The sequence below is a fragment of the Bombina bombina genome, chromosome 1 (assembly GCF_027579735.1).
Source record: "Bombina bombina isolate aBomBom1 chromosome 1, aBomBom1.pri, whole genome shotgun sequence".
Classification (NCBI taxonomy): Eukaryota; Metazoa; Chordata; class Amphibia; order Anura; family Bombinatoridae; genus Bombina; species Bombina bombina.
This window is the reverse complement of record NC_069499.1, coordinates 96419554-96443623: the sequence shown is the minus strand read 5'-3', so window position 1 is coordinate 96443623 and position 24070 is coordinate 96419554. Positions and strand designations below refer to the sequence as shown.

At 42.1% G+C, this 24070-nt stretch overlaps 1 protein-coding gene across 4 annotated transcripts in view; it reads left to right on the top strand.

The window, feature by feature from the left end:
• Positions 1–21002, top strand: part of LYSET (lysosomal enzyme trafficking factor) — a 42843-nt gene extending 21841 nt beyond the window's left edge. The window contains exons 1-2 of one of the 4 annotated variants that reach the window (XM_053697533.1): positions 18247–18342; positions 19433–21002. In XM_053697533.1, coding sequence (XP_053553508.1) covers positions 19449–19838 — 390 coding nt within the window. In that variant the 5' untranslated portion in view covers positions 18247–18342; positions 19433–19448 and the 3' untranslated portion in view covers positions 19839–21002. The other 3 variants (XM_053697534.1, XM_053697532.1, XM_053697531.1) reach the window with 3 other exon arrangements.
• The last annotated feature ends 3068 nt before the right edge of the window (positions 21003–24070 follow it).

The following is a 24070-nucleotide window of genomic DNA, read 5'->3' as shown; positions in this document are numbered from 1 at the left end:
ATATATATATCATATATTATAATTGTGTTTGTAATGTCCGTCGCCATCGGTAGTTGCGCACGCATCCTCAAAGGATTGTTAGATGCGCGTGCAGCCGCCTCGCGGCGACAGACAGCTTCAGGAGCTCCAACTCTCAGCTGTAACATAACAGCCGAGGCCAGATGCCTGATCGTTTCACACGGTGACACTGTGTGTGTCACCATCTGTAACGATCTTCTGCTGGTGCCGGTGGGAGGTGTGGGCAGCTCAGCAGGGAAGGGGAGGCAGTGGGAGTACCCTAATTAAAAAAATGGTGGCTCAGCAGGAAAGGGGAGGCACTGGGAGTGCCCCAATTGAAAAAAAAAGGACAGGGGGAGAGAGAGCAAAAGAGAAGGGGGGAGAGAGCAAAAGAGAAGGGGGAGAGAGCAAAAGAGAAGGGGGAGAGAGCAAAAGAGAAGGGAGAGAGAGCAAAAGAGAGGGAGAGCAAAAGAGAGAGGAGAGAGAGAGAGCAAAAGAGAGAGGAGAGAGAGAGAGCAAATTACAGCTGGAGAGAGAGCAAAAGAGGGGGGAGAGAGAGCAAAAGAGGGGGGAGAGAGCAAAAGAGGGGGGAGAGAGAGCAAAATGGTGGAAAGAGCGAAAGCAAAAGAGAGGGGAGATGGAGAGCAAAAGAGAGAGGAGAGAGAGAGCAAAAGAGAGAGGAGAGAGAGAGCAAATGAGAGCTTGAGAGAGCACAAAAGAGAGGGGAGAGAGAGCAAAAGAGAGGGGAGTGAGAGAGCAAAACAGAGGGGAGAGAGAGAGAGCAAAATAGAGGGGAAAGAGAGAGCAAAAGAGAGGGGGAGAGCAAAAGAGGGGGAGAGAGCAAAAGAGAGGGGAGAGGGAGAGCAAAAGAGAGCGGAGTGAGAGAGCAAAACAGAGGGGAGAGAGAGAGCAAAATAGAGGGGAGAGAGAGAGCAAAAGAGAGGAGAGAGAGAGAGCAAAAGAGAGGGGGCAAAGAGCAAAAGAGGTTGCGAGAGCAAAAGAGAGGGGAGAGAGAGAGCAAAAGAGAGGGGAGAGAGAGCAAAAGAGAGGGGGAGAGAGCAAAAGAGAGGGGGAGAGAGCAAAAGAGGGGAGAGAGAGAGCAAAAGAGAGAGGGGAGAGAAAGAGCAAAAGAGAGGAGAGAGAGAGAGAGAGAGCAAAATAGAGGGGGGAGAGAGAGCAAAAGAGAGGGGAGAGAGAGAGAGAGAGCAAAGGAGAGGGGAGAGAGAGAGCAAAATAGAGTGAGGAGAGAGAGAGCAAAAGAGAGAGGGAGAGGGAGAGAGAGCAAAAGAGAGGGGAGAGAGAGAGCAAAAGAGAGGGGGAGAGAGAGCAAAAGAGAGAGGGGAGAAAAAAAGCAAAAGAGAGGAGAGAGAGAGAGCAAAAGAGAGGGGGAGAGAACAAAAGAGGGGAGAGAGACCAAAAGAGAGGGGAGAGAGAGAGCAAATGAGAGGGGAGAGAGAGAGAGCAAAATAGAGGGGGGAGAGAGAGAGCAAAAGAGAGAGGGAGAGAGAGCAAAAGAGAGGGGGAGACAGAACAAAAGAGAGGGGAGAGAGAGAGCAAAAGAGAGGGGGATAGAGAGCAAAAGAGAGGGGGGAGAGAGAGCAAAAGAGAGGGGGGAGAGAGAGCAAAAGAGGGGGGAGAGAGCAAAAGAGAGGGGGGAGGGAGCAAATGAGAGGGGGAGAGAGAGCAAAAGAGAGAGGGGAGAAAAAGAGCAAAAGAGAGGAGAGAGAGAGAGCAAAAGAGAGGGGGAGAGAGCAAAAGAGGGGAGAGAGAGCAAAAGAGAGGGGAGAGAGAGAGCAAATGAGAGGGTAGAGAGAGAGCAAAATAGAGGGGGGAGAGAGAGAGCAAAAGAGAGAGGGAGAGAGAGCAAAAGAGAGGGGGAGACAGAGCAAAAGAGAGGGGAGAGAGAGAGCAAAAGAGAGGGGGATAGAGAGCAAAAGAGAGGGGGGAGAGAGAGCAAAAGAGAGGGGGGAGAGAGCAAATGAGAGGGGGAGAGAGCAAATGAGAGGGGGAAAAGAGCAAAATAGAGGGGGAGAGAGAAAGCAAATGAGAGGGCAGAGAGAGAGAGAGCAAAGGAGAGGGGGGAGGGGGAGCAAAAGAGAGTGGACAGCAAAAGAGGGGGGAGAGAGCAAAAGAGAGGGGGGAGGGAGCAAAAGAGAGGGGGAGAGAGAGCACAAAAGAGAGGGAGAGAGAGAGAGAGCAAAATAGAGGGAGAGAGAGCAAAAGAGAGGGGGAGAGAGAGCAAATAAGAGAGAGCAAAATAGAGGGAAGAGAGAGCAAAGGAAAGGGGAGAGAAAGAAAGCAAAAGAGAGGGGAGAGAAAGAGAGCAAAAGAGAGGGGAGAGAGAGAGCAAAAGAGAGGGGGGAAAGAGAGCAAAAGAGAGGGGGGAGAAAGAGAGCAAAAGAGAGGGGGAGCGAGAGCAAAAGAGAGGGGAGAGGGAGAGCAATAGAGAGAGGAGAGAGAAAGAGCAAATGAGAGCTGAAGAGATAGCAAAAGGGAGGGGAGTGAGAGAGCAAAACAGAGGGGAGAGAGAGCAAAATAGAGGGAGAGAGAGCAGAAGAGAGGAGAGAGAGAGAGCAAAAGAGAGGGGGGAGGGGTACTTTACACAGAATCACACATCACATTAAGAAGGAGGAGCTGGCAGCAGCGTGTATGGCTGTGTGAGACCTGAGCTCCTGAGACCGGACCGTGTAAGGGGAAAAACATTTATACTTATGTAGCCATGCAAGCATGCAAACTTTATGACTAAACTGTAACTAAATGGACACAGTGGATAATAACGGATACAATGGATACAGTGGATAAAATGGCAAAATTTTTGTAACATTCACTGATAAAGATGGTTCCCTGTATTCCCGCTCAGAAAATTTTTTGAGAGGTACCTGGAAAGTTACCTGGACGCCCGGGGACTCAGAGGGCACAGAGGCACAAAAGGCATAGCTGTATAGCGGTAAAGAGAAGAAGAGAAAACAGAACCTAAGGAGCAGAGGAGGCTGCCGGCGCTTTGCTGACTCATTTTGCGGTGAAGATCTACAGTTACAACTACAGCGTGCTGGAGCAGGAACTGGGGGTGTGCGATAGGCGAGCAGAGTACGCAGAGTACACAGAGTGCCTAGAACAGAAGAGAGCTAATGGCGGCGTGCTTGCAGCAGACATACATCAGACTGACATTGGTCAAATAATTGAGAAACTGATTAAGACACACTGTGACTTACTGTGACTCACGGACTTTGGGCTCTGTTGCACGAAGGTTCTTAACAATAGAGAAATGCTATGCCGGGTGCTGGGCTGGGGATACCGTTATGAGCAGTAACAAACTGGCTGCTGGATATTGATGAGCGTCGGAGGCAACTGGAAGATAACGCCGTCAGCACAATCTCAGCATAATCTTTGCTTTACTACACTCCATCCCTGGAAGCGGTAGAACTTTTACTGGAACTGATGTTGAGGGCAGGGGTGTTGAGATACCGGGAGCGGAGAACAACAATGTAGATAAAAGGGAAGAGGAGACTTTGGACACAAAAAGACGTAAAAAAAAACAAACCAAAGCTTATATAGAGGACAAGGGGAGCTAGAACTAAATAAAACAAAAAGAAAGAAGAAAGAAGGGACTATAAAACTATAAAAAATATATATATATATATATAAAAATAAAAAAAATAATGGTAGCAAAGCATTCCTAAAGTAACCAGAAGTAACCCCTGACGTAATCAGTAACCAGAAACCAGAAAGATGATTAGTCCTTTCCCCCTTACCGGGTGGATGTCAGCAATATCTATAAAATCACCCTATAAATTTTCTACATACTAGACTCTTCATTTGAACAGGGACGGCTATATGAGAGAGACCTAGGAAAAAAAACAAAAAAAAACCCTATGAATTGAAGGGCTACAATTTTATAGCTTTGATAAAGTACTCTATAAAGTATAAATACAAAATATATTGGATTAAGACTTTCATAGTATCTCTTCTGGGGAAGGGAAAAAAAAAAAAAAGTAAAAAAAGAGACTGGACCTTCATTTTTTTTTTTTTAGAAGGGGGAAATGGCGTCAAAGAGAAGTGTCAAGTCTGTAAAACAGACTAAAATCACTAGCATCCTGTAACTACATTTTTTGGATCAGCTGAAAATAGCCAGCAAAAAATAAATGATAAAGAATCACCAGAATTAAATGGGAACCTCCCTAACTCAAGTACTCTACAAGTGGACACTACTCAAAATGTTGAAAATGTTGAAAAGACTCTTCTTCCTCTAACCTCTGTTAAGGATCTTACAGATATAATTAGATCCTGTATTAGAGAAGAACTAGCAGACCTACGTCAGGATATCCACCCTCTGGGCTTCAGGATAGAAGCACTGGAAGATAGCGAATTAGCTATAAAGGAGGAATTAACTAATATCCAAACAACTACGGAACAGCAAATGGATCGTATAGCTATGTTAGAAGACAAAGTGGAAGATCTAGAAAACATAAGGATTAGAGGAGTGCCTGAATCAGTGACACGGAAAGAATTTCAGACATATCTCACAGCCCTTTTTGCTTTCATGTTAGGAGACCCTGCATTAACAAATATTAAGTGGGAGAGAGCACATCGTGCTTTAAGATCAAAACCAAAAGATAACGCACCACCAAGAGATATAAAAATAAAATTCAAGAGCTTCTTGAAAAAAGAAGAAATATTGACAGCATCAAGGATGAAACAACCAATCAAATTTAGAGGTGTAACACTACAATTTTACGCTGATATATCTCCAAGAACACTCCAGAAGAGAAAAGAATTTGCCCCGCTTACTATGTTGTTAAGATCTAAAAGGATAAACTATCAATGGGGTTTTCCGTTTCATCTTTCAGTAATACATGAGGATAAAAGAATCACATGCTCCAAATTAAAAGAGATACAGGACTTTTGTAAAACCTTAGGAATAGAACAACCAGATTTACTAAATCCACAACAGAACGCCATAACGGATATGGGGAATATAAAGAGGAGAACACAGGAAGAATGGAAAACTATCCCGGTGAGGAAAAAAGGGACTACTGAAAGTACAGATGCTGGGATGGAAAACTCAAATTTAATGGTCAGGGATACAGGAATGCCAATTATAGCAAATGAAGACTTTTCAAGAGAGAAATAATGTTATCCTTAGTGGACTAAATAAGAAGAAATGGTGAGGTACAGTATTGTGTTTACTATGTGTATTGTGCTTACCTTGTAATATTGTGTAGGTTAGAACACGAGTATAGTACTAGATATATAGTAAGTAAATATGTATATTAATTATATGTAAACTATCTCTGAAATGATAGATATACTTTTTTTTTTATTTATTTTTTTTTCTCTCTTCTTTTCTTCCTTATATATAAAAAAAATAAAAAAAAAAATGATAAGGGAAATAAGTTGGTCTCCAAGGTCCTTCCTCTAACTTAATTTCTTAAAAAAGAGATGGAGTTGTGGCTTCATTTTAAAGCCAATTATTGTTTTATGTTTTGTTTTTTGTTAAGGTATAAGTGGTATAATCAGTTAACCACTATGATGAATAGAAATATGTTGAATTGTAAGACCAATGTTAACAATAGATTCTCGTCAGGATTAGCTATCTGTCAAATTTTAAATGCTATGTTGCGGTGTCTTCAGCGGTGCAGAATCTACAAATTTAATTTCTCAATAGAATATGGCAAATATTAATAAACAGCAATTAATTTTAATTACACAAAATGTAAAAGGTTTTAATATACCGCAAAAAAGGAAACAGGCCTTTCTAGATTTCAAGCTTAAAAGGGCAGCCATCTTAATGCTTCAAGAGACACATTTCAGACCAAATAAAGAACCAAAATATTTGGATTTTAATTTTGATCGTCATTACCATAGTTTGTTTAACACTAGACAAAGAGGAGTTAGTATATTAATCAGGAAGGGGATACCATTTCTAACACATAAGGTAGATAAAGATAAGGAAGGCAGATATTTGGCAATAAAAGGATTATTATATGGGAGTCTGGTGACAATTGTAAATATATACGCACCTAATAACACCAACATTGAATTTTTTAATAGAATTTTGGATTTTGCCCAAGGAATGTTAATCTTAGGAGGAGATTTAAATTTCCCATTTGATCCAAATCTAGACTCCTCAGTTTCGAAATCTACAGTGTCTCAGAAAACACTCAAAACCATATGGTCCATTTTTGCTAATAAACATATACATGACTCACTTTTTTTTCACATTCTAGCAAAACATATTCACGCCTTGATTATATTTTTCTTGATCAAAGGAGTCTGCAGTTTATTAGTGGAGCTTATATTAGTCATACCTCGTGGTCAGACCATTCAGCAATGTTAATATCTTTAGAATGGCCGACCAAACCAAACACCCCTTTTCTGTGGAGATTGGACAATTTTCTATTGTCTGACCCAGTAATTACACAGAAGTTATCTGAATCTCTACAAGAATTCTTTAATATAAATAACTCACCGGATGTGACCCCATCAATACTATGGGAAACACATAAGTGTTATGCAGTTTATTAGTGGAGCTTATATTAGTCATACCTCGTGGTCAGACCATTCAGCAATGTTAATATCTTTAGAATGGCCGACCAAACCAAACACCCCTTTTCTGTGGAGATTGGACAATTTTCTATTGTCTGACCCAGTAATTACACAGAAGTTATCCGAATCTCTACAAGAATTCTTTAATATAAATAACTCACCGGATGTGACCCCATCAATACTATGGGAAACACATAAGTGTTATGCCAGAGAGGATCTTATAAAATTTAATGCATATGTAAAAAAAAAGAGAAGGGAAAGATATAACTCCTTAACTAGGGACCTATCAAGACTAGATCATTTACATAAGCTTGATCCTAAAGATGTTAATATATTAAAACAACTAACAGAAACTAGGCAGGTATTGCAAAATCATTTAAATCAACAAGCCTGTCAATCAGCCCTCCATTTAAAAATGAAATTTTTTAATGAAGGTAATAAATCCGGGAAATTGTTAGCAAGGACACTTAAAAAGAAAAGTCTTAAATCCTATGTACATGAATTAAAAACTAAAGATGGGAAAAGCGTAAAACTATAAAGGATATAGGAGAAACTTTCAGTAAGTACTACTCAGAACTATACAACTTACAAGACAAATCCCCCTCTGAAGTTTTTGTTAATAAATGTAAAAAGTATATTCAAGATACAGATCTTCAATCCCTCTCTATAGAAATGAAGAATATGCTAGATCAACCTATAACTATTGAAGAAATAGCAGAAACTATTACAAATTTAAAAATGGGGAAAAGTCCTGGCCCAGATGGCTTAACGGCAAAATACTACAAAACCTTTCAGAAAATACTCATTCTGTATCTACTTAGGGTCTTTCAACAAATAGATAGAGGTAAACCTTTCCATCCGAATATGCTAGAAGCAAGAATAGCTGTTATTCCAAAACAGTGGAAATCAATGGACTCCCCAAGTAATTACAGACCAATTTCCCTACTAAATTTAGATATAAAGATATACGGGAAAATTTTAGCAACGAGAATAAATAAGGTACTACCTGAACTTATTCATCTTAATCAAGTGGGCTTTATCCCGGGGACGGAAGCAGGTACTACCTGAACTTATTCATCTTAATCAAGTGGGCTTTATCCCGGGGACGGAAGCAAGGGATAATACAAATAAAGTTATACAGATTTTAGAATATGTGAAAAAAGAAGGTATCCCAACTGTTATCTTAGCAATGGACGCTGAAAAAGCCTTTGATCGGCTAAATTGGCAATTTTTGCGTCTAACCTTATACCAATTTGGTTTTAGTAAAATATTTATAGAAAGAATTTTCTCCTTATATAACGCACCTTATGCAACTGTCAAATTTAACAACTCAATATCAACACTGTTTAATATAAGTAATGGCACAAGACAGGGGTGCCCATTATCACCTATATTATTTGCAATAGCAATTGAGGTGATGGCATCTAAAATCAGGAAAAATGAAAATATATATGGTATTAAGATAGGGAATATTAACTTTAAAATCTCACTATACGCAGATGATGTCCTTTTTACATTATCTGATCCTGCTAAATCTATCCCTGCAGTTTTAACTGCACTTACAGAGTATGGTAAATATTCTAATTTTTCCATAAATCATTTGAAATCAGAACTCTTGAGTTACGGACTAGATAATGTAAATCTTCAATTAATCACTCAAAATACTAACCTGAAAATAACTTTGAATACTATTAAGTATCTGGGAATCACTATAGCGAATAATCAAAGTGATTTAGTTAAATTAAATTATGAAAAATTATATCTGGAAACCCAGATGGAAATAAATAGGTGGAAAAAGAGACCACTTTCTAGGTTAGGGAGAATCCAAGCAGTAAAAATGACTATTCTCCCAAGATTATTATACTTATTTCAGACATTGCCAATCCCTCTATCTACTAAGTATATTAATAAATTTCAATCTCTACTAAACCGATATATCTGGCGGGGAATTACCCCAAGAGTATCTAAAATAACTCTTTATCTACCAAAGGAAAAAGGGGGATTGGGGGTACCTTGTTTACTAAAATATAGGAGAGCAGCAATACTACAGAGAATAGTGGATTGGAGTAAGAATTTTAAACTGAAAGAATGGGTACAATTAGAGCATAACTTAATACAAGTTAGACAATTAAGGAGCAATTGCTGGTTACCCATAAAGACATGGCCAAAAAATATGCAAGTATACCCAATCCTTAAAGAATTGATACGAACGTGGGAAACCATCCTGAAATTAAAAAATCCAATTTCAACAATACCTTCTCCACTTACATCAATTATACTAGACAAATCTTTACCATTTTGTAAATACGGAAGAGAAATTAGTACAATCACATTGGAGGATTCATTAACATTCTACATTTTTATGAATAGAAACAGTCTAAAATCAAAAGTAGAATTAATTAATACTGGGGTGACTATATTTAATTCTTGGTTTAGGTACTTTCAGCTTAAATCCTTTTTTGATACATACGTAAGAATAAGAGACTTAACTAGACAAAGGCTTCCTTTTGAAGTATTATGTTCAGGGAAAACACCAACAAAAGGTACATTGTCACTTATTTATAAAACAATAATGGTATCAACAACTTTAGATTTTCCATCTTATACTAAGGCATGGTCCAGAGAGTTTATAATACCACCCACAAGGAAAGAATGGAATATAATTTTTCAACGGCATATTAAAGCTTCAACATCGTCTAGTATACAAGAAACAAATTATACATTTTTAATGAGATGGTATTTAACTCCTAAAAGGATTAAAGCCATATTCCCTAACTCCTCAGATCAATGTTGGAGAGAATGTGGAGAAACAGGTACACTTATGGTGGCTATGTCCAACAATTTCTACTTATTGGTCGCTAATAATAACTGAGATAAATAGACTATTAAAAATAAAACTGGCATTAGATCCAATTACCATTCTACTATTTAAGCCAATACCAAAAATATCAACATTACAAGATAAAGCACTGTCTATTCTCCTGAACAGTGCCAAACAGACTATACCTAGGCTTTGGAAACAGAAAAGAGCTCCGACAATAACAGAATGGAAGTCACAAATAAAACACTTAGTATCAATGGAAAAACTTCACTATCAATTGATGAATCAGATGGATCTATATTATGATATAGTGAATATTTTACAAATAAATATATAAGAAGACCTTTATGGGACAAAATTAAAAAGGGAACGAAATAGGAAGCGAAGGGTTTGGGATTCTGCATTGCTGAAGATATCATATTATTCTAAGCTAAACCTGATTCAGACGAGTTTAGGAATATAAAAAAACAACAACTAAGGAATAGAGTTATTTAATTTTGAGCTTTACTTATACACTTTGAATTGTGGGTAAATATGAATTATTTTTGTTAAGTAGAAATTATCCGACGACAACAGAAGTTATGGAAATCAACAAAAACTGTTATCTATGGATAAAGGAAAATACCTGATCGAAACTTGAGTTAATTTTGATAGATTATCATGTTTTGTGTTGTTTATTTGTATGCTAAAGTGTTGAATAAAGCTTTTTAAAAACGAAAAAAAAAAAAAAAAAAGAGGGAGGGGAGGGAGAGAGAGCAAAAGAGAGGGGAGAGAGATCAAAAGAGAGGGCGGAGAGAGCAAAAGAGGGGAGAGAGAAAGCAAAAGAGAGAGGAGAGAGAGAGCAAAAGAGAGGAGAGAGAGAGAGCAAAAGAGAGGGGGGAGAGAGTAAAAGAGGGGAGAGAGAGCAAAAGAGAGGCGAGAGAGAGAACAAAAGAGAGGGGAGAGAGCAAAAGAGAAGGGAGAGAGAGAGAGCAAAAGAGAGAAGGAGAGAGAGCAAAAGAGAGGGGGGAGACAGAGCAAAAGAGAGGGTAAAGAGAGAGCAAAAGAGAGGGGGATAGAGAGCAAAAGAGAGGGGGAGAGAAAGCAAAAGAGAGGGGGGAGATAGAGCAAATGAGAGGGGGAGAGAGCAAATGAGAGGGGGGAGAGAGAGCAAATGAGAGGGGAGAGAGAGAGCAAATGAGAGGGGAGAGAGAGAGCAAAATAGAGGGGGAGAGAGAGAGAGCAAATGAGAGGAGAGAGAAAGCAAATGAGAGGGCAGAGAGAGAGAGCAAAGGAGAGAGGGGAGGGAGAGCAAAAGAGAGTGGACAGCAAAAGAGGGGGGAGAGAGCAAAAGAGACGGGGGAGAGAGCAAAAGAGAGGGGGAGAGAGAGCACAAAAGAGAGGGGGAAAGAGAGCACAAAAGAGAGGGGAGAGAGCAAAAGAGAGGGGGGAGAGAGAGCAAATAAGAGAGAGCAAAATAGAGGGAAGAGAGAGCAAAAGAAAGGGGGGAGAGAGAGAGAGCAAAAGAGAGGGGAGAGAGAGAGCAAAAGAGAGGGGAGAGAGAGAGCAAAAGAGAAGGGGGGGAAAGAGAGCAAAAGAGAGGGGGAGAAAGAGAGCAAAAGAGAGGGAGAGAGAGAGCAAAAGAGAGGGGGAGAGAGAGCAAAAGAGAGGGGGAGAGCAAAAGAGAGGGGGAGAGAGCAAAAGAGAGGGGAGAGAGCAAAAGAGAGGGGAGAGAGCAAAAGAGAGGGGAGAGGGAGAGCAAAATAGAGAGGAGAGAGAGAGCAAATGAGAGCTGAAGAGAGAGCAAAAGGGAGGGTAGTGAGAGAGCAAAAGAGAGGGGAGTGAGAGAGCAAAAGAGAGGGGAGTGAGAGAGCAAAACAGAGGGGAGAGAGAGCAAAATAGAGGGGAGAGAGCAGAAGAGAGGAGAGAGAGAGCAAAAGAGATGGAGAGAGAGCAAAAGAGAAGGGAGAGGGAGAGAGAGAGCAAAAGAGAGGGGAGAGAGAGACCAAAAGAGAGGGGGGAGAGAGAGAGCAAAAGAGAGGGGGAGAGAGAGAGCAAAAGAGAGGGGGAGAGAGCAAAAGAGGGGAGAGAGAGAGCAAAAGAGGGTAGATAGAGCAAAAGAGAGAGGGGAGATAGAGAGCAAAAGAGAGGAGAGAGAGAGAGAGAGAGAGAGAGAGAGAGAGAGAGAGAGAGAGAGAGAGCAAAAGAGAGGAGAGAGAGAGAGCAAAAGAGAGGAGAGAGAGAGAGAGAGCAATAGAGAGGGGGGAGAGAGCAAAAGAGGGGAGAGAGAGCAAAAGAGAGGGGAGAGAGAGAGCAAAAGAGAGGGGAGATAGAGCAAAATAGAGGGGGGAGAGAGAGAGAGAGAGAGGGGGGGGAGAGAGAGTAAAAGAGAGGGGGTGATAGAGCAAAAGAGAGGGGAGAGAGAGAGCAAAAGAGAGGGGGAGAGAGAGCAAAAGAGAGGGGGGAGAGAGAGCAAATGAGAGGGTGGAGAGAGCAAATGAGAGGGGAGAGAGAGAGCAAAATAGAGGGGGAGAGACAGAGCAAAGGAGAAGGGGAGGGAGAGCAATAGAGAGTGGAGAGCAAAAGAGGGGGTAGAGAGCAAAAGAGAGGGGGGAGAGAGAAAAAGAGAGGGGGAGAGAGAGCGCAAAAGAGAGGGGGGAGAGAGCAAAAGAGAGGGGGAAAAGAGCGCAAAAGAGAGGGGGAGAGAGAGAGCAAAAGAGAGGGAGAGAGAGCAAAAGAGAGGGGGAGAGAGAGCAAATAAGAGAGAGCAAAATAGAGGGAAGAGTGAGCAAAACAAAGGGGAGAGAGAGCAAAAGAGAGGGGGAGAGAGAGAGCAAAAGAGAGGGGGGGAGAGAGCAAAAGAGAGAGCAAAATAGAGGGGGGAGAGAGAGCAAATGAGAGGGGGAGGGAGATCAAAAGAGAGGGGGAGAGGGAGAGCAAAAAGGGGGGGGGGAAGCAAAAGAGAGGGGAGAGGGAGAGCAAAAGAGAGGGGGAGAGAGAGCAAACGAGAGGGGGGAGAGTAAAAGAGGGGAGAGAGAGCAAAAGAGAGGGGAGAGGGAGAGCAAAAGAGAGAGGAGAGAGAGAGAGAGAGCTAATGAGAGCTGAAGAGAGAGCAAAAGGGAGGGGAGTGAGAGAGCAAAAGGGAGGGGAGTGAGAGAGCAAAAGAGAGGGGAGTGAGAGAGCGAAATAGAGGGGAGAAAGAGAGCAGAAGAGAGGAGAGAGAGAGAGCAAAAGTGAGGGGGGAGAGAGCAAAAGAGGGGGGGAGCAAAAGAGAGGGGAGAGGAAGAGAGAGCAAAAGAGAGGGAAGAGAGAGCAAAAGAAAGGGGAGAGAGAGAGAGAGCAAAAGAGAGGGGAGAGAGAGAGCAAAAGAGAGGGGAGAGAGAGAGCAAAAGAGAGGGGGGGAAAGAGAGCAAAAGAGAGGGGGAGAAAGAGAGCAAAAGAGAGGGGGAGGAAGAGAGCAAAAGAGAGGGAGAGAGAGAGCAAAAGAGAGGGGGAGAGAGAGCAAAAGAGAGGGGGAGAGCAAAAGAGAGGGGGGAGAGAGAGCAAAAGAGAGGGGAGAGAGAGAGCAAAAGAGAGGGGAGAGAGAGAGCAAAAGAGAGGGGGGGAAAGAGAGCAAAAGAGAGGGGGAGAAAGAGAGCAAAAGAGAGGGGGAGAAAGAGAGCAAAAGAGAGGGAGAGAGAGAGCAAAAGAGAGGAGGAGAGAGAGCAAAAGAGAGGGGGAGAGCAAAAGAGAGGGGGGAGAGCAAAAGAGAGGGGGGAGAGCAAAAGAGAGGGGGAGAGAGCAAAAGAGAGGGGAGAGAGCAAAAGAGAGGGGAGAGAGCAAAAGAGAGGGGAGAGGGAGAGCAAAATAGAGAGGAGAGAGAGAGCAAATGAGAGCTGAAGAGAGAGCAAAAGGGAGGGGAGTGAGAGAGCAAAAGAGAGGGGAGTGAGAGAGCAAAAGAGAGGGGAGTGAGAGAGCAAAACAGAGGGGAGAGAGAGCAAAATAGAGGGGAGAGAGCAGAAGAGAGGAGAGAGAGAGCAAAAGAGATGGAGAGAGAGCAAAAGAGAAGGGAGAGGGAGAGAGAGCAAAAGAGAGGGGGGAGAGAGAGCAAAAGAGAGGGGGGAGAGAGAGAGCAAAAGAGAGGGGGAGAGAGAGAGCAAAAGAGAGGGGGAGAGAGCAAAAGAGGGGAGAGAGAGAGCAAAAGAGGGTAGATAGAGCAAAAGAGAGAGGGGAGATAGAGAGCAAAAGAGAGGAGAGAGAGAGAGAGAGAGAGAGCAAAAGAGAGGAGAGAGAGAGAGCAAAAGAGAGGAGAGAGAGAGAGAGAGAGCAATAGAGAGGGGGGAGAGAGCAAAAGAGGGGAGAGAGAGCAAAAGAGAAGGGAGAGAGAGAGCAAAAGAGAGGGGAGATAGAGCAAAATAGAGGGGGGGGAGAGAGAGAGAGAGAGAGAGAGAGAGAGAGAGAGAGGGGGGGAGAGAGTAAAAGAGATGGGGTGATAGAGCAAAAGAGAGGGGAGAGAGAGAGCAAAAGAGAGGGGAGAGAGAGCAAAAGAGAGGGGGGAGAGAGAGCAAATGAGAGGGTGGAGAGAGCAAATGAGAGGGGGGAGAGAGAGAGCAAAATAGAGGGGGAGAGACAGAGCAAAGGAGAGGGGGAGGGAGAGCAATAGAGAGTGGAGAGCAAAAGAGGGGGGAGAGAGCAAAAGAGAGGGGGGGAGAGAGAAAAAGAGAGGGGGAGAGAGAGCGCAAAAGAGAGGGGGGAGAGAGCAAAAGAGAGGGGGAAAAGAGCGCAAAAGAGAGGGGGAGAGAGAGAGCAAAAGAGAGGGAGAGAGAGCAAAAGAGAGGGGGAGAGAGAGCAAATAAGAGAGAGCAAAATAGAGGGAAGAGTGAGCAAAAGAGAGGGGGAGAGAGAGAGCAAAAGAGAGGGGGAGAGAGCAAAAGAGAGAGCAAAATAGAGGGGGGAAAGAGAGCAAATGAGAGGGGGAGGGAGATCAAAAGAGAGGGGGGAGAGGGAGAGCAAAAGGGGGGGGGAAGCAAAAGAGAGGGGAGAGGGAGAGCAAAAGAGAGGGGGAGAGAGAGCAAACGAGAGGGGGGAGAGTAAAAGAGGGGAGAGAGAGCAAAATAGAGGGGGAGAGACAGAGCAAAGGAGAGGGGGAGGGAGAGCAAAAGGGAGGGGAGTGAGAGAGCAAAAGGGAGGGGAGTGAGAGAGCAAAAGAGAGGGGAGTGAGAGAGCGAAATAGAGGGGATAAAGAGAGCAGAAGAGAGGAGAGAGAGAGAGAGAGAGAGAGAGAGCAAAAGTGAGGGGGAGAGAGCAAAAGAGGGGGGAGCAAAAGAGAGGGGAGAGGGAGAGAGAGCAAAAGAGAGGGGGGAGAGAGAGAGCAAAAGAGAGGGCGAGAGAGAGAGAGAGAGAGCAAAAGAGAGGGGGGAGAGAGCAAAAGAGGGGAGAGAGAGAGCAAAAGAGAGAGGGGAGAGAGAGAGCAAAAGAAAGGAGAGAGAGAGAGAGAGGGAGAGCAAAAGAGAGGGGGAGAGAGCAAAAGAGGGGAGAGAGAGAAAAAGAGAGGGGAGAGAGAGCAAAATAGAGGGGGGAGAGAGAGAGCAAAATAGAGGGGGAGAGAGAGCAAAATAGAGGGGGAGAGAGAGCAAAAGAGAGAGGGAGACAGAGCAAATGAGAGGGGAGAGAGAGAGCAAAATAGAGGGGAGAGAGAGAACAAAAGAGAGGGGGAGAGAGAGCAAAAGAGAGGAGGAGAGAGAACAAAAGAAAGGGGGAGAGAGAGCAAAAGAGAGGTGGGAGAGAGCAAATGAGAGGGTGGAGAGAGCGCAAATGAGAGGGTGGAGAGAGCAAAAGAGAGGGGGGAGAGAGAGCAAATGAGAGGGGAGAGAGAGAGCAAAATAGAGGGGGGAGAGAGAGAGCAAATGAGAGAGGAGAGAGAAAGCAAATGAGAGGGAAGACAGAGAGAGCAAAGGAGAGGGGGGAGGGAGAGCAAAAGAGAGTGGAGATCAAAAGAGGGGGGAGAGAGCAAAAGAGAGGGGGAGAGAGAGCAAAAGAGAGGGGGGAGACCGCAAAAGAGAGGGGGGGAAAGAGCGCAAAAGAGAGGGGGAGAGAGAGCAAAAGAGAGGGGGGAGAGAGAGCAAATAAGAGAGAGCAAAATAGAGGGAAGAGAGAGCAAAAGAGAGGGGAGAGAGAGAGAGAGCAAAAGATAGGGGAGAGAGAGCAAAAGAGGGGGGAAGAAACAGAGCAAAAGAGAGGGGGGAGAAAGAGAGCAAAAGAGAGGGGGAGAGAGAGCAAAAGAGGGGAGAGGGAGAGCAAAAGAGAGGGGGAGAGAGAGCAAAAGAGAGAAGGGGGAGAGAGAGCAAAAGAGAGGGGGGGAGAGAGCAAAAGAGGGGGATAGAGAACAAAGGAGAGGGGAGAGAGAGCAAATGAGAGGGGGGAGGGAGATCAAAAGAGAGGGGGGAGAGGGAGAGCAAAAGAGGGAGGGAGAGAGCAACGAGAGGGGGAGAGAGCAAAAGAGAGGGGGAGAGAGAGCACAAAAGAGAGGGGGAGAGAAAGCGCAAAAGAGAGGGGGAACGAGAGTGCAAAAGAGAGGGGGAGAGAGCAAAAGAGAGGGGGAGAGAGCGAGCAAAAGAGAGGGGGAGAGAGAGAGAGCAAAAGAGAGGGGGAGAGAGAGCAAAAGAGAGCTGGAGAGAGAGCAAAAAGAGGAGGGAGAGAGAGCCAAAGAGAGGGGGGAGAGAGAGCAAAAGAGAGGGGAAGAGGGAGAGCAAAAGAGAGGGGAGAGGGAGAGCAAAAGAGAGGGGGAGAGAGAGCAAAAAAGAGGGGGAGAGAGAGCAAAAGAGAGGGGGGAGAGAGCAAAAGAGAGAGGGGGAGAGAGCAAAAGAAAGGGGGAGAGAGCGAGCAAAAGAGAGGGGGAGAGAGAGAGAGCAAAAGAGAGGGGGAGAGAGAGCAAAAGAGAGGGGAGAGAGAGAGCAAAAGAGGGGGGAAGAAACAGAGCAAAAGAGAGGGGGGAGAAAGAGAGCAAAAGAGAGGGGGAGAGAGAGCAAAAGAGGGGAGAGGGAGAGCAAAAGAGAGGGGGAGAGAGAGCAAAAGAGAGAAGGGGGAGAGAGAGCAAAAGAGAGGGGGAGAGAGAGCAAAAGAGGGGGGAGAGAGAGCAAATGAGAGGGGGGAGGGAGATCAAAAGAGAGGGGGGAGAGGGAGAGCAAAAGAGGGAGGGAGAGAGCAAAAGAGAGGGGGAGAGAGCAACGAGAGGGGGGAGAGAGCAAAAGAGAGGGGGAGAGAGAGCACAAAAGAGAGGGGGAGAGAAAGCGCAAAAGAGAGGGGGAACGAGAGCGCAAAAGAGAGGGGGAGAGAGCAAAAGAGAGGAGGAGAGAGCGAGCAAAAGAGAGGGGGAGAGAGAGAGAGCAAAAGAGAGGGGGAGAGAGAGCAAAAGAGAGCTGGAGAGAGAGCAAAAAGAGGAGGGAGAGAGAGCCAAAGAGAGGGGGGAGAGAGAGCAAAAGAGAGGGGAAGAGGGAGAGCAAAAGAGAGGGGAGAGGGAGAGCAAAAGAGAGGGGGAGAGAGAGCAAAAGAGAGGGGGAGAGAGAGCAAAAGAGAGGGGGGAGAGAGCAAAAGAGAGGGGGGAGAGAGCAAAAGAAAGGGGGAGAGAGCGAGCAAAAGAGAGGGGGAGAGAGAGCAAAAGAGAGCTGGAGAGGGGGAGAGAGAGCAAAAGAGAGCTGGAGAGAGAGCAAAAGAGAGGGGGGAGAGAGAGCAAAAGAGAGGGGAGGGAGAGAGAGCAAAAGAGAGAGGGAGAGGGAGAGCAAAAGAGAGGGGAGAGGGAGAGCAAAAGAGAGGGGAGAGGGAGAGCAAAAGAGTGGGGGAGACAGAGCAAAAGAAAGGGGGGAGAGCAAAAGGGGTGGTGAAAGAATCCACCTGGATGGCAGGGTGGTGAAAGAATCCACCTGGATGCAGCATAAGCTGCATTCAGGTGGATTCTGAAATACGCTGCATCCAGGTGGATTCTTTCACCATCCTGCCATTTTTTTAATCCACCTGGATACAGCGTAAGCTGCATCCAGGTGGATTCTGAAAATGTCAGGGTGGTTCCGTCACCACATAATACTGCCCTCTGGGCAGGCTTTCCCACTTATTTATATAAAAAAGAGCTACAAAATAGGTTTCTACATCTGTAGCTTAAACAAAAATTAGACCGCCCTTTGGGCAGGCTTATCGACAAGTATATATATATATATATAATAACAAGAAATCATACATATATATATATATATTAATAATCTTAATCTTCTATGTGAACATTGGAACATTGGAATGTGAAATAGTCATATTTTCATGTCGGGTTAGTGCACATGAGAATATGCGATTGGTTTGCATGCGAGTGGGTGTTTTTTTCCACTTTTTATTTTCCATTGGCTTGTATGGGGGAATTCATGAACGTGCATGCGCCATTCTAAGTTCGGCTTTTTGCGCTTGCCGGGTTAGCGCACAAGCAAGAATAGTTTAATTTCAACTCACAATACAAGCGTGAAAAGCAGTTAATGCTTGAGCGGGAGCGTTAATTAGTGCTCCACTTGTAATCTGGCCCCTTGTATTTAAAAAGATGATGTGATGCTGCATAGGGACTGAAATAGGAATAAAAATATTATGATCTTGGTAAAAAGCTACACAGGTGTTATCCCTCCCAATAAGATTTTAACATTTAAAATTGCAAATGTGTTTTTGTTTTAATGTATTTCTTCTCCCAAGCTAATGAATTAAAGTAATTTAGATAAAAATGCCAGTCATCAGGGAACTATAAAAAATGAAGTAAGCAGCATATCCAAGAAGTTAGTATTGCTGTCAATCACTATTTTCTCCACCCACATAAAGAATGCTCACGGCTAGGCTGTCCAATCAATTATAAAGCATCTAGTCCAGCCGACCAATCATAAGTAAAGCTATTAGGACCATTTTCTGTCGTCTGTTTGGTTACTTTCAGATTCGAGGGTTGTACCGGAAACTTGACATGTGATTTCACACCCGGAAGCATCCGGTCAAATCCGGAGGTAGGTTTGTTGTGGTCAGTGTGTATAAGCCGTCGGTATGTGACCGGGGAGTTGGTGAGGTGTGTAGTGCTGGGGCTTAGGCGCAGCCTGTAATGTACAGTATTATGTGCTTGAGTAAGAGTGTAGATTATGTACCGCTTTAATGACGACGAGCCTAGTGCTGTACAGAAGTAACACGTGATGTGGTGCAGTGCAAGAGGGTGAGGCAACTAGCATTTTATTCTTTTGATGAGTGTACTCGGTGCTGGTAGTTCATATACAGTAATATAAGCACATGCTGTGGTGTTCTCTAATGGGGATGGGGGTAGTAACTCAGTGTCAGTGTGCTCAGTGCTGGGCAGTCAGTACGGTGCAGTGCTGCTCTGCCCCAGCATATGGTGCTCTCACTGGGGCTAAAGCGGGTACAGATCAGTTTGTCATAGCAGTTCCACAGCACAAAGTGTTATGGCGGTCACCAGAAGGAGACAAATGACTTTTACACGAGGAGCTGTTAGTGATCTGCAGGGCTATAAAGTACAGTAGCTCATTTAAATGCATGATGTGAACATATGGTTAGTTACTTTTTTGGCATTAAAAGTATTACGAGAATACATTATTTGTTATAGTCTTTTTTTTGGTACTAGTGAGCTCTGCTGAAATTATTTTTGGACTTTGCACTAATTACATGTAAAAGAACACCATAGTAAAATGCTCTAATGCATAATAGCATTTTATTATGGCACTTCTGTATGGCTCTGTGTTTAACCCACACAAAATGGTTAAACACAAAGTTGAAGTCTATTGTGGAGAGGCGGTACGTATCTGGCATACCGAGGGATGGCATATGTATAGCCACTGAGCTGTGCCCAGGTCAAAAGTGGAATTGCACTGCTGCTCCATTGTGAACTTTGAGGGCGATAAGCACGGGCAGTAGTGCAATAATAAAATGCTGAAACCACTAGAGTATTTTACTGTTGCAGTCTGATGTCCCCTTAATGTTTCTCACACCACAGACCATACATCTCTATCTCCTCTACAAAATGGAAGTGTGTATTTCAGTACTTGCATTGAATAAACTTTTTCTTCCTTTTTTCCCCCACTGCACTTGAAGACACAGAGCATGGAGAATGATGAATTTCCGCCAGAGGATGGGATGGATTGGTGTAAGCCTCTACCTCTTGCTAAGCGCGGCTGCCTTTTACTATGTCTTTGAAATTAATGATACATACAACAGACTTGCGCTGGAGCATGTTCAGCCTCAAGATTCCTACAAAGGGGGCACATGGACGCATTCTTTAAAAGCTCGTCTGCTTTCCTTACCATTTTGGCTGTGGGCCACAGTCTTCCTTATCCCGTACTTTCAGGTTTTCCTGTTTCTATATTCGTGCACAAGAGCTGACCCGAAGACTGTTGGATATTGCATCATTCCTATATGTGTGGCAGTTATTTGCAACAGACACCAGTCATTTGTCAAGGCTTCTAATCAGATTAGCAGATTGCAGTTGATTGATACTTAAATCTGCAGCATTTATCACACATCAGATGCTCGGATTGTAGCTATCAACTAAAGAAATGGATCCTGGGGAAAAAAACTCTCTTAACCCTTTGGCTGCCATACAGGGCTACACAACAATATATGGTTCTCTTTTCTGGCTGCAGAAATACTGACTAAAAACTGAGCACAGTTGAGTTCACTTTTATTTTATGCTTTAAAAAAAACCACAGCCATTCTATACAACATTGCCACAGCCTTGGGAGCTAAATAATTTTCTTGATTTATACACGGATTTCATGTTTTAATGACTTTGCTTCCATCTCTTTAACTGTTCACTTTGCCATATAGTTTACGGTTATTGTAATAATGTCTTATCAGTCACGTTTTTAATGAGGCAAGCATCTTAATATTTTATTTAGTTAATTGTTAGAAACAGTGGTTAATAGGAAACTTGTAACTTTAACCCTTCTGATCTGATCATATGTAGCTGCTGATATTTATAAAACAAATGACACACTTTTTATGGTGCCATCAGCGAACATTTGGTTTAACTATATGGCACTTAAAAATATATACATATTGAATTTTCTCATTAAGAGGCTACATTTTAAGACTTTTCTTTCTTGAGTTTGTGTCCAATATGGTTCAAATTTGTTCCACTGAGTGACTGCAGGATTATTTTCACTTTTTTTTTTTCCACAGAAGTGTCTGTTGGATGTACGTGTTACATGAGGAATGTAAATCAACTGGTATTTTTAATAAATTATTTCTTTGACCTAAATATAATTACTCTGATTTTGTAGACCTGCAAATGAGTATTTACTGTAAGAACCCCATAGAAAGAATGTAGTATAATTAGAACTATGGAACAGAAATAGTATATTCTTGTACAATTGTAGTATTCCTGTCTAGGGATTTCTCAGCCAGCAAATGCACGACTGCTCTATGTGCAGGGAATAGGGCACACAGAACTTTTCACTTGCTGTTAGTATATAAATTAAAAAAAAAAAAGGCCTAGCAATACTGTGACTGTACATTAGGTTAAATATTTAAACACATGTTTGGATTGCAATGTAGAATAGTCAACATTTTGATTGTTAAAGGGACATTAAATACTTTGCAATTGGAATATAACATGTTTAACTATGTGTAGTAAATAAAAACAAAACTTTGCATTAAACCTAAATTATTCTGTCCCCTTCTCTAGTAATTAGAAAATTCCAGTTCCCCTGACAATCTTTTAACGTAATGGGCACTGCCATATTGAAAGCTAGCTTTCCCTTATCTAGTCCCTTCTGCTGAGGACAAATAAAATGGCCAAATTATGTCTGTCAAGAATTAAAATTACTTTAACAGGGTATATTATACATAGCCATTGTTTGAATATTCTAAATCTTATAGTTAGAACTTGTTTAGAATGTTTTAATAAAACGCACTAAATCAATAACTAACCACATTGGGTAGGACACCAAAATGAAGCATGTATATATAGTCTGTTAGAACAAATGCAGGATGACAAAGGATTTCAAGCAAATTGACCGACTGAAACTATCAAGTTGCACATTCTTTCATGGAGCTATTTACTGGCCCCTGAATGTGTGGTAATTAGTGTACGAATATCACTTGTTTTTTTTACAGAATTACACTGCATTTGTAATTAAGTGTTTTATCACATAGCATTATTGGAACTTTATATAATGTTTTAATATTCACTTCAGTTATAAAATATTGTATTCACATTTATTGATCCCAGTAAAGAACAGATATCAAAGAGCTCCTGCACTGATCATTCAATCACTGTAGCTTTTTGTACTATTTCATGGGGCATTTCATGTTTATGTTTGAGAGAGAAAAAAAAAATCATCAGCCAGGGTCGATTTGCACTCACATCTCAAAAGAAACAGCAACTGCCAAGGTGTCAGGAAAAATAAATTGTATCCAATCTAGTAACGATCCTGGTCTGAGGAAGGGGTATTGTTGCTCTGAAACGTCACTATAATAAATATCACAATTGACACAAGGCCAGTGTGTGCGGATCTTTACTATATATATTTATTTTGATCAGGGTCCAACAAACCAGAGGGCCACTTGTGTCTTAAAGTTACCCCCCCCCCCCCCCCCCCCCCCGGCAACACCTAAAATGTAGAGATAATGGGATGGACAAAGTTGCTAGCTCCTAGATTTTGAATACATTTCTTGAGCTTTGATTTTAGATTGTAAATGGTTTAGAACAGATACCTTTCTCTTGTATTTGTATTGTTTAGTGTGTTGTATCAATATGCAGGGTTTTTTTTCTTCTATGTCTTGTGATTGGCCTAAATTGCAGAGGCGCTTTGTACAGACAAGATTGTGTTAGAAACTCATGAACATTGCTTCACCCATCTTTTCCAGGATTTTGTTAATAAGCTTATCTGTCGCTAACATGTATAGCTGTGTGAGGTCGCATAATACATGATTTATCAAACCCAAACCGCTAGCAGTGTGGGGAAACGTTTACAACCACAATACTTTGAAAACACACTTGCAGAATATTTTATTCTCATGTTTTTGTTCTGTCAAAGTAGGCTCATTGGGTAGAACACAAGATGTCTTTAACCGCTGGCTGCATTTGCTCTAGAGTTGGGGGACAGCCTTTTTCACCTACACCTCAGCATCCAGAATTTATAAAGAATAATCACCTGGATAAGCCATGATCAAATATTTATCAGTAAAAGCTTGTGGTTAGTTTGGAAAGTGCTGATATGTAAACACTTTGGTACTGAGTACTCGGCACATAAGTTTTTTTTTTTTTAAGAATTCATACAGACTCTATCGCTATCTCAAAACTGGCAATGTTGTCTTTTTTTTTTCCTTTTTATTGCTCTTTAACTCGCTTCAAGTTACATTTGTGCTTATGTAGAGTTTTTTTTTTTTTTTTTTTAATTCATTTGTAAGGCCTCTCAGGGGAATTCAATCTGTGCTCAAGCAACTGACCGGTTGCAAGATGGTACAGATCAAATGATTATGATGAACAGTGACTAGGAGCGAGTACAGATATTTACACCAATTCCACAATTTGCAAACAATGTTGCAGTAAGTTTATTCAGCAAGATATTAGTAGCACTTTAAAAATAACTGATACCAATAATATAGACCTGGAAAATATTATAGTTTACAATGCGAGGGGTTACTGGTCCTGCCAATAATAAATATAAGAAAAAAAAGCCTAATTCCTTCCCTTAGCTAGTGGAAAATTCCAACTTTGTATATGTATGGTATAAATGTTGGGTAAAATACAGAGGCATAATCTGACAGCAAACCGCATTTTAAAAGCAATATATTGGATTAGACAAGTCAAAACTGTGAAACAATTTTGTGCAGATATAATTATATTATTTCTTCATTTCTGCAGCCTTTATTTGTGCATGATCACATGACTGGTGAATCTTCTTTATTGGCTGTGCTTGTGGTTTAATTTTGTGTTGCAAAATATCTTATCTGCAAAACCTTGAAACTCAGACTTATTTCTGCTTTTTTTCTCCCTTTTGCTAGCCATAGACTACAGGAAAGTTCCAGTTCTACCCACAGACAACAATATTTTATATCCTTTGCTTTGAAAACAAAACTAATATCTACAGTATTATCCACCAGAAATAGGAAATCCTTATAAACACTGATCCATCTTTTCTATAATAATAGGGTCAGGTCTGTGCCTGTCTTCTAAATAGAATGCAGAACATGGTTTTTATATAGAATAGATTACCAGTTTTTTTTTTTTTTTTTTTAAGCAGATCAAAGTAAAATTTAAGTGGTAGCGTTGTTTAATTCCACTTCAAAGACAAATCTTTGTTACTTGCTTATAACGTTCTGTAATGTGCATTATTCATATAAAGAAAAAATATTAAAAACCCACCAACCTGGACTTTAAAATAAAATTATAATAATTTTCTAGCATAAATGTAAAAAAAAAGCATGTGAGTTATTATTTTTTATATTGGCATCACTTTATTGTTCCACAAGTGGAACCCATGCACATTTACATTTTGACCTTTCTATCCCTTTAAATGGACAGCAAAGTCAAAATTGTACGCTCATGATTCTGATAGACAATGTAATTTTAAACATCTTTCCTATTTACTTCTATTATCAAATTTACTTTATTCTTTGTATCCTTTTTTGAAGGGTAAACCTAGGTAGTCTGATAAGAGTTTAATAGCTTACACATGTCTTTCACAGCAGTGTTTGCAACAATGTTACAAACACGGCTGCCAGATC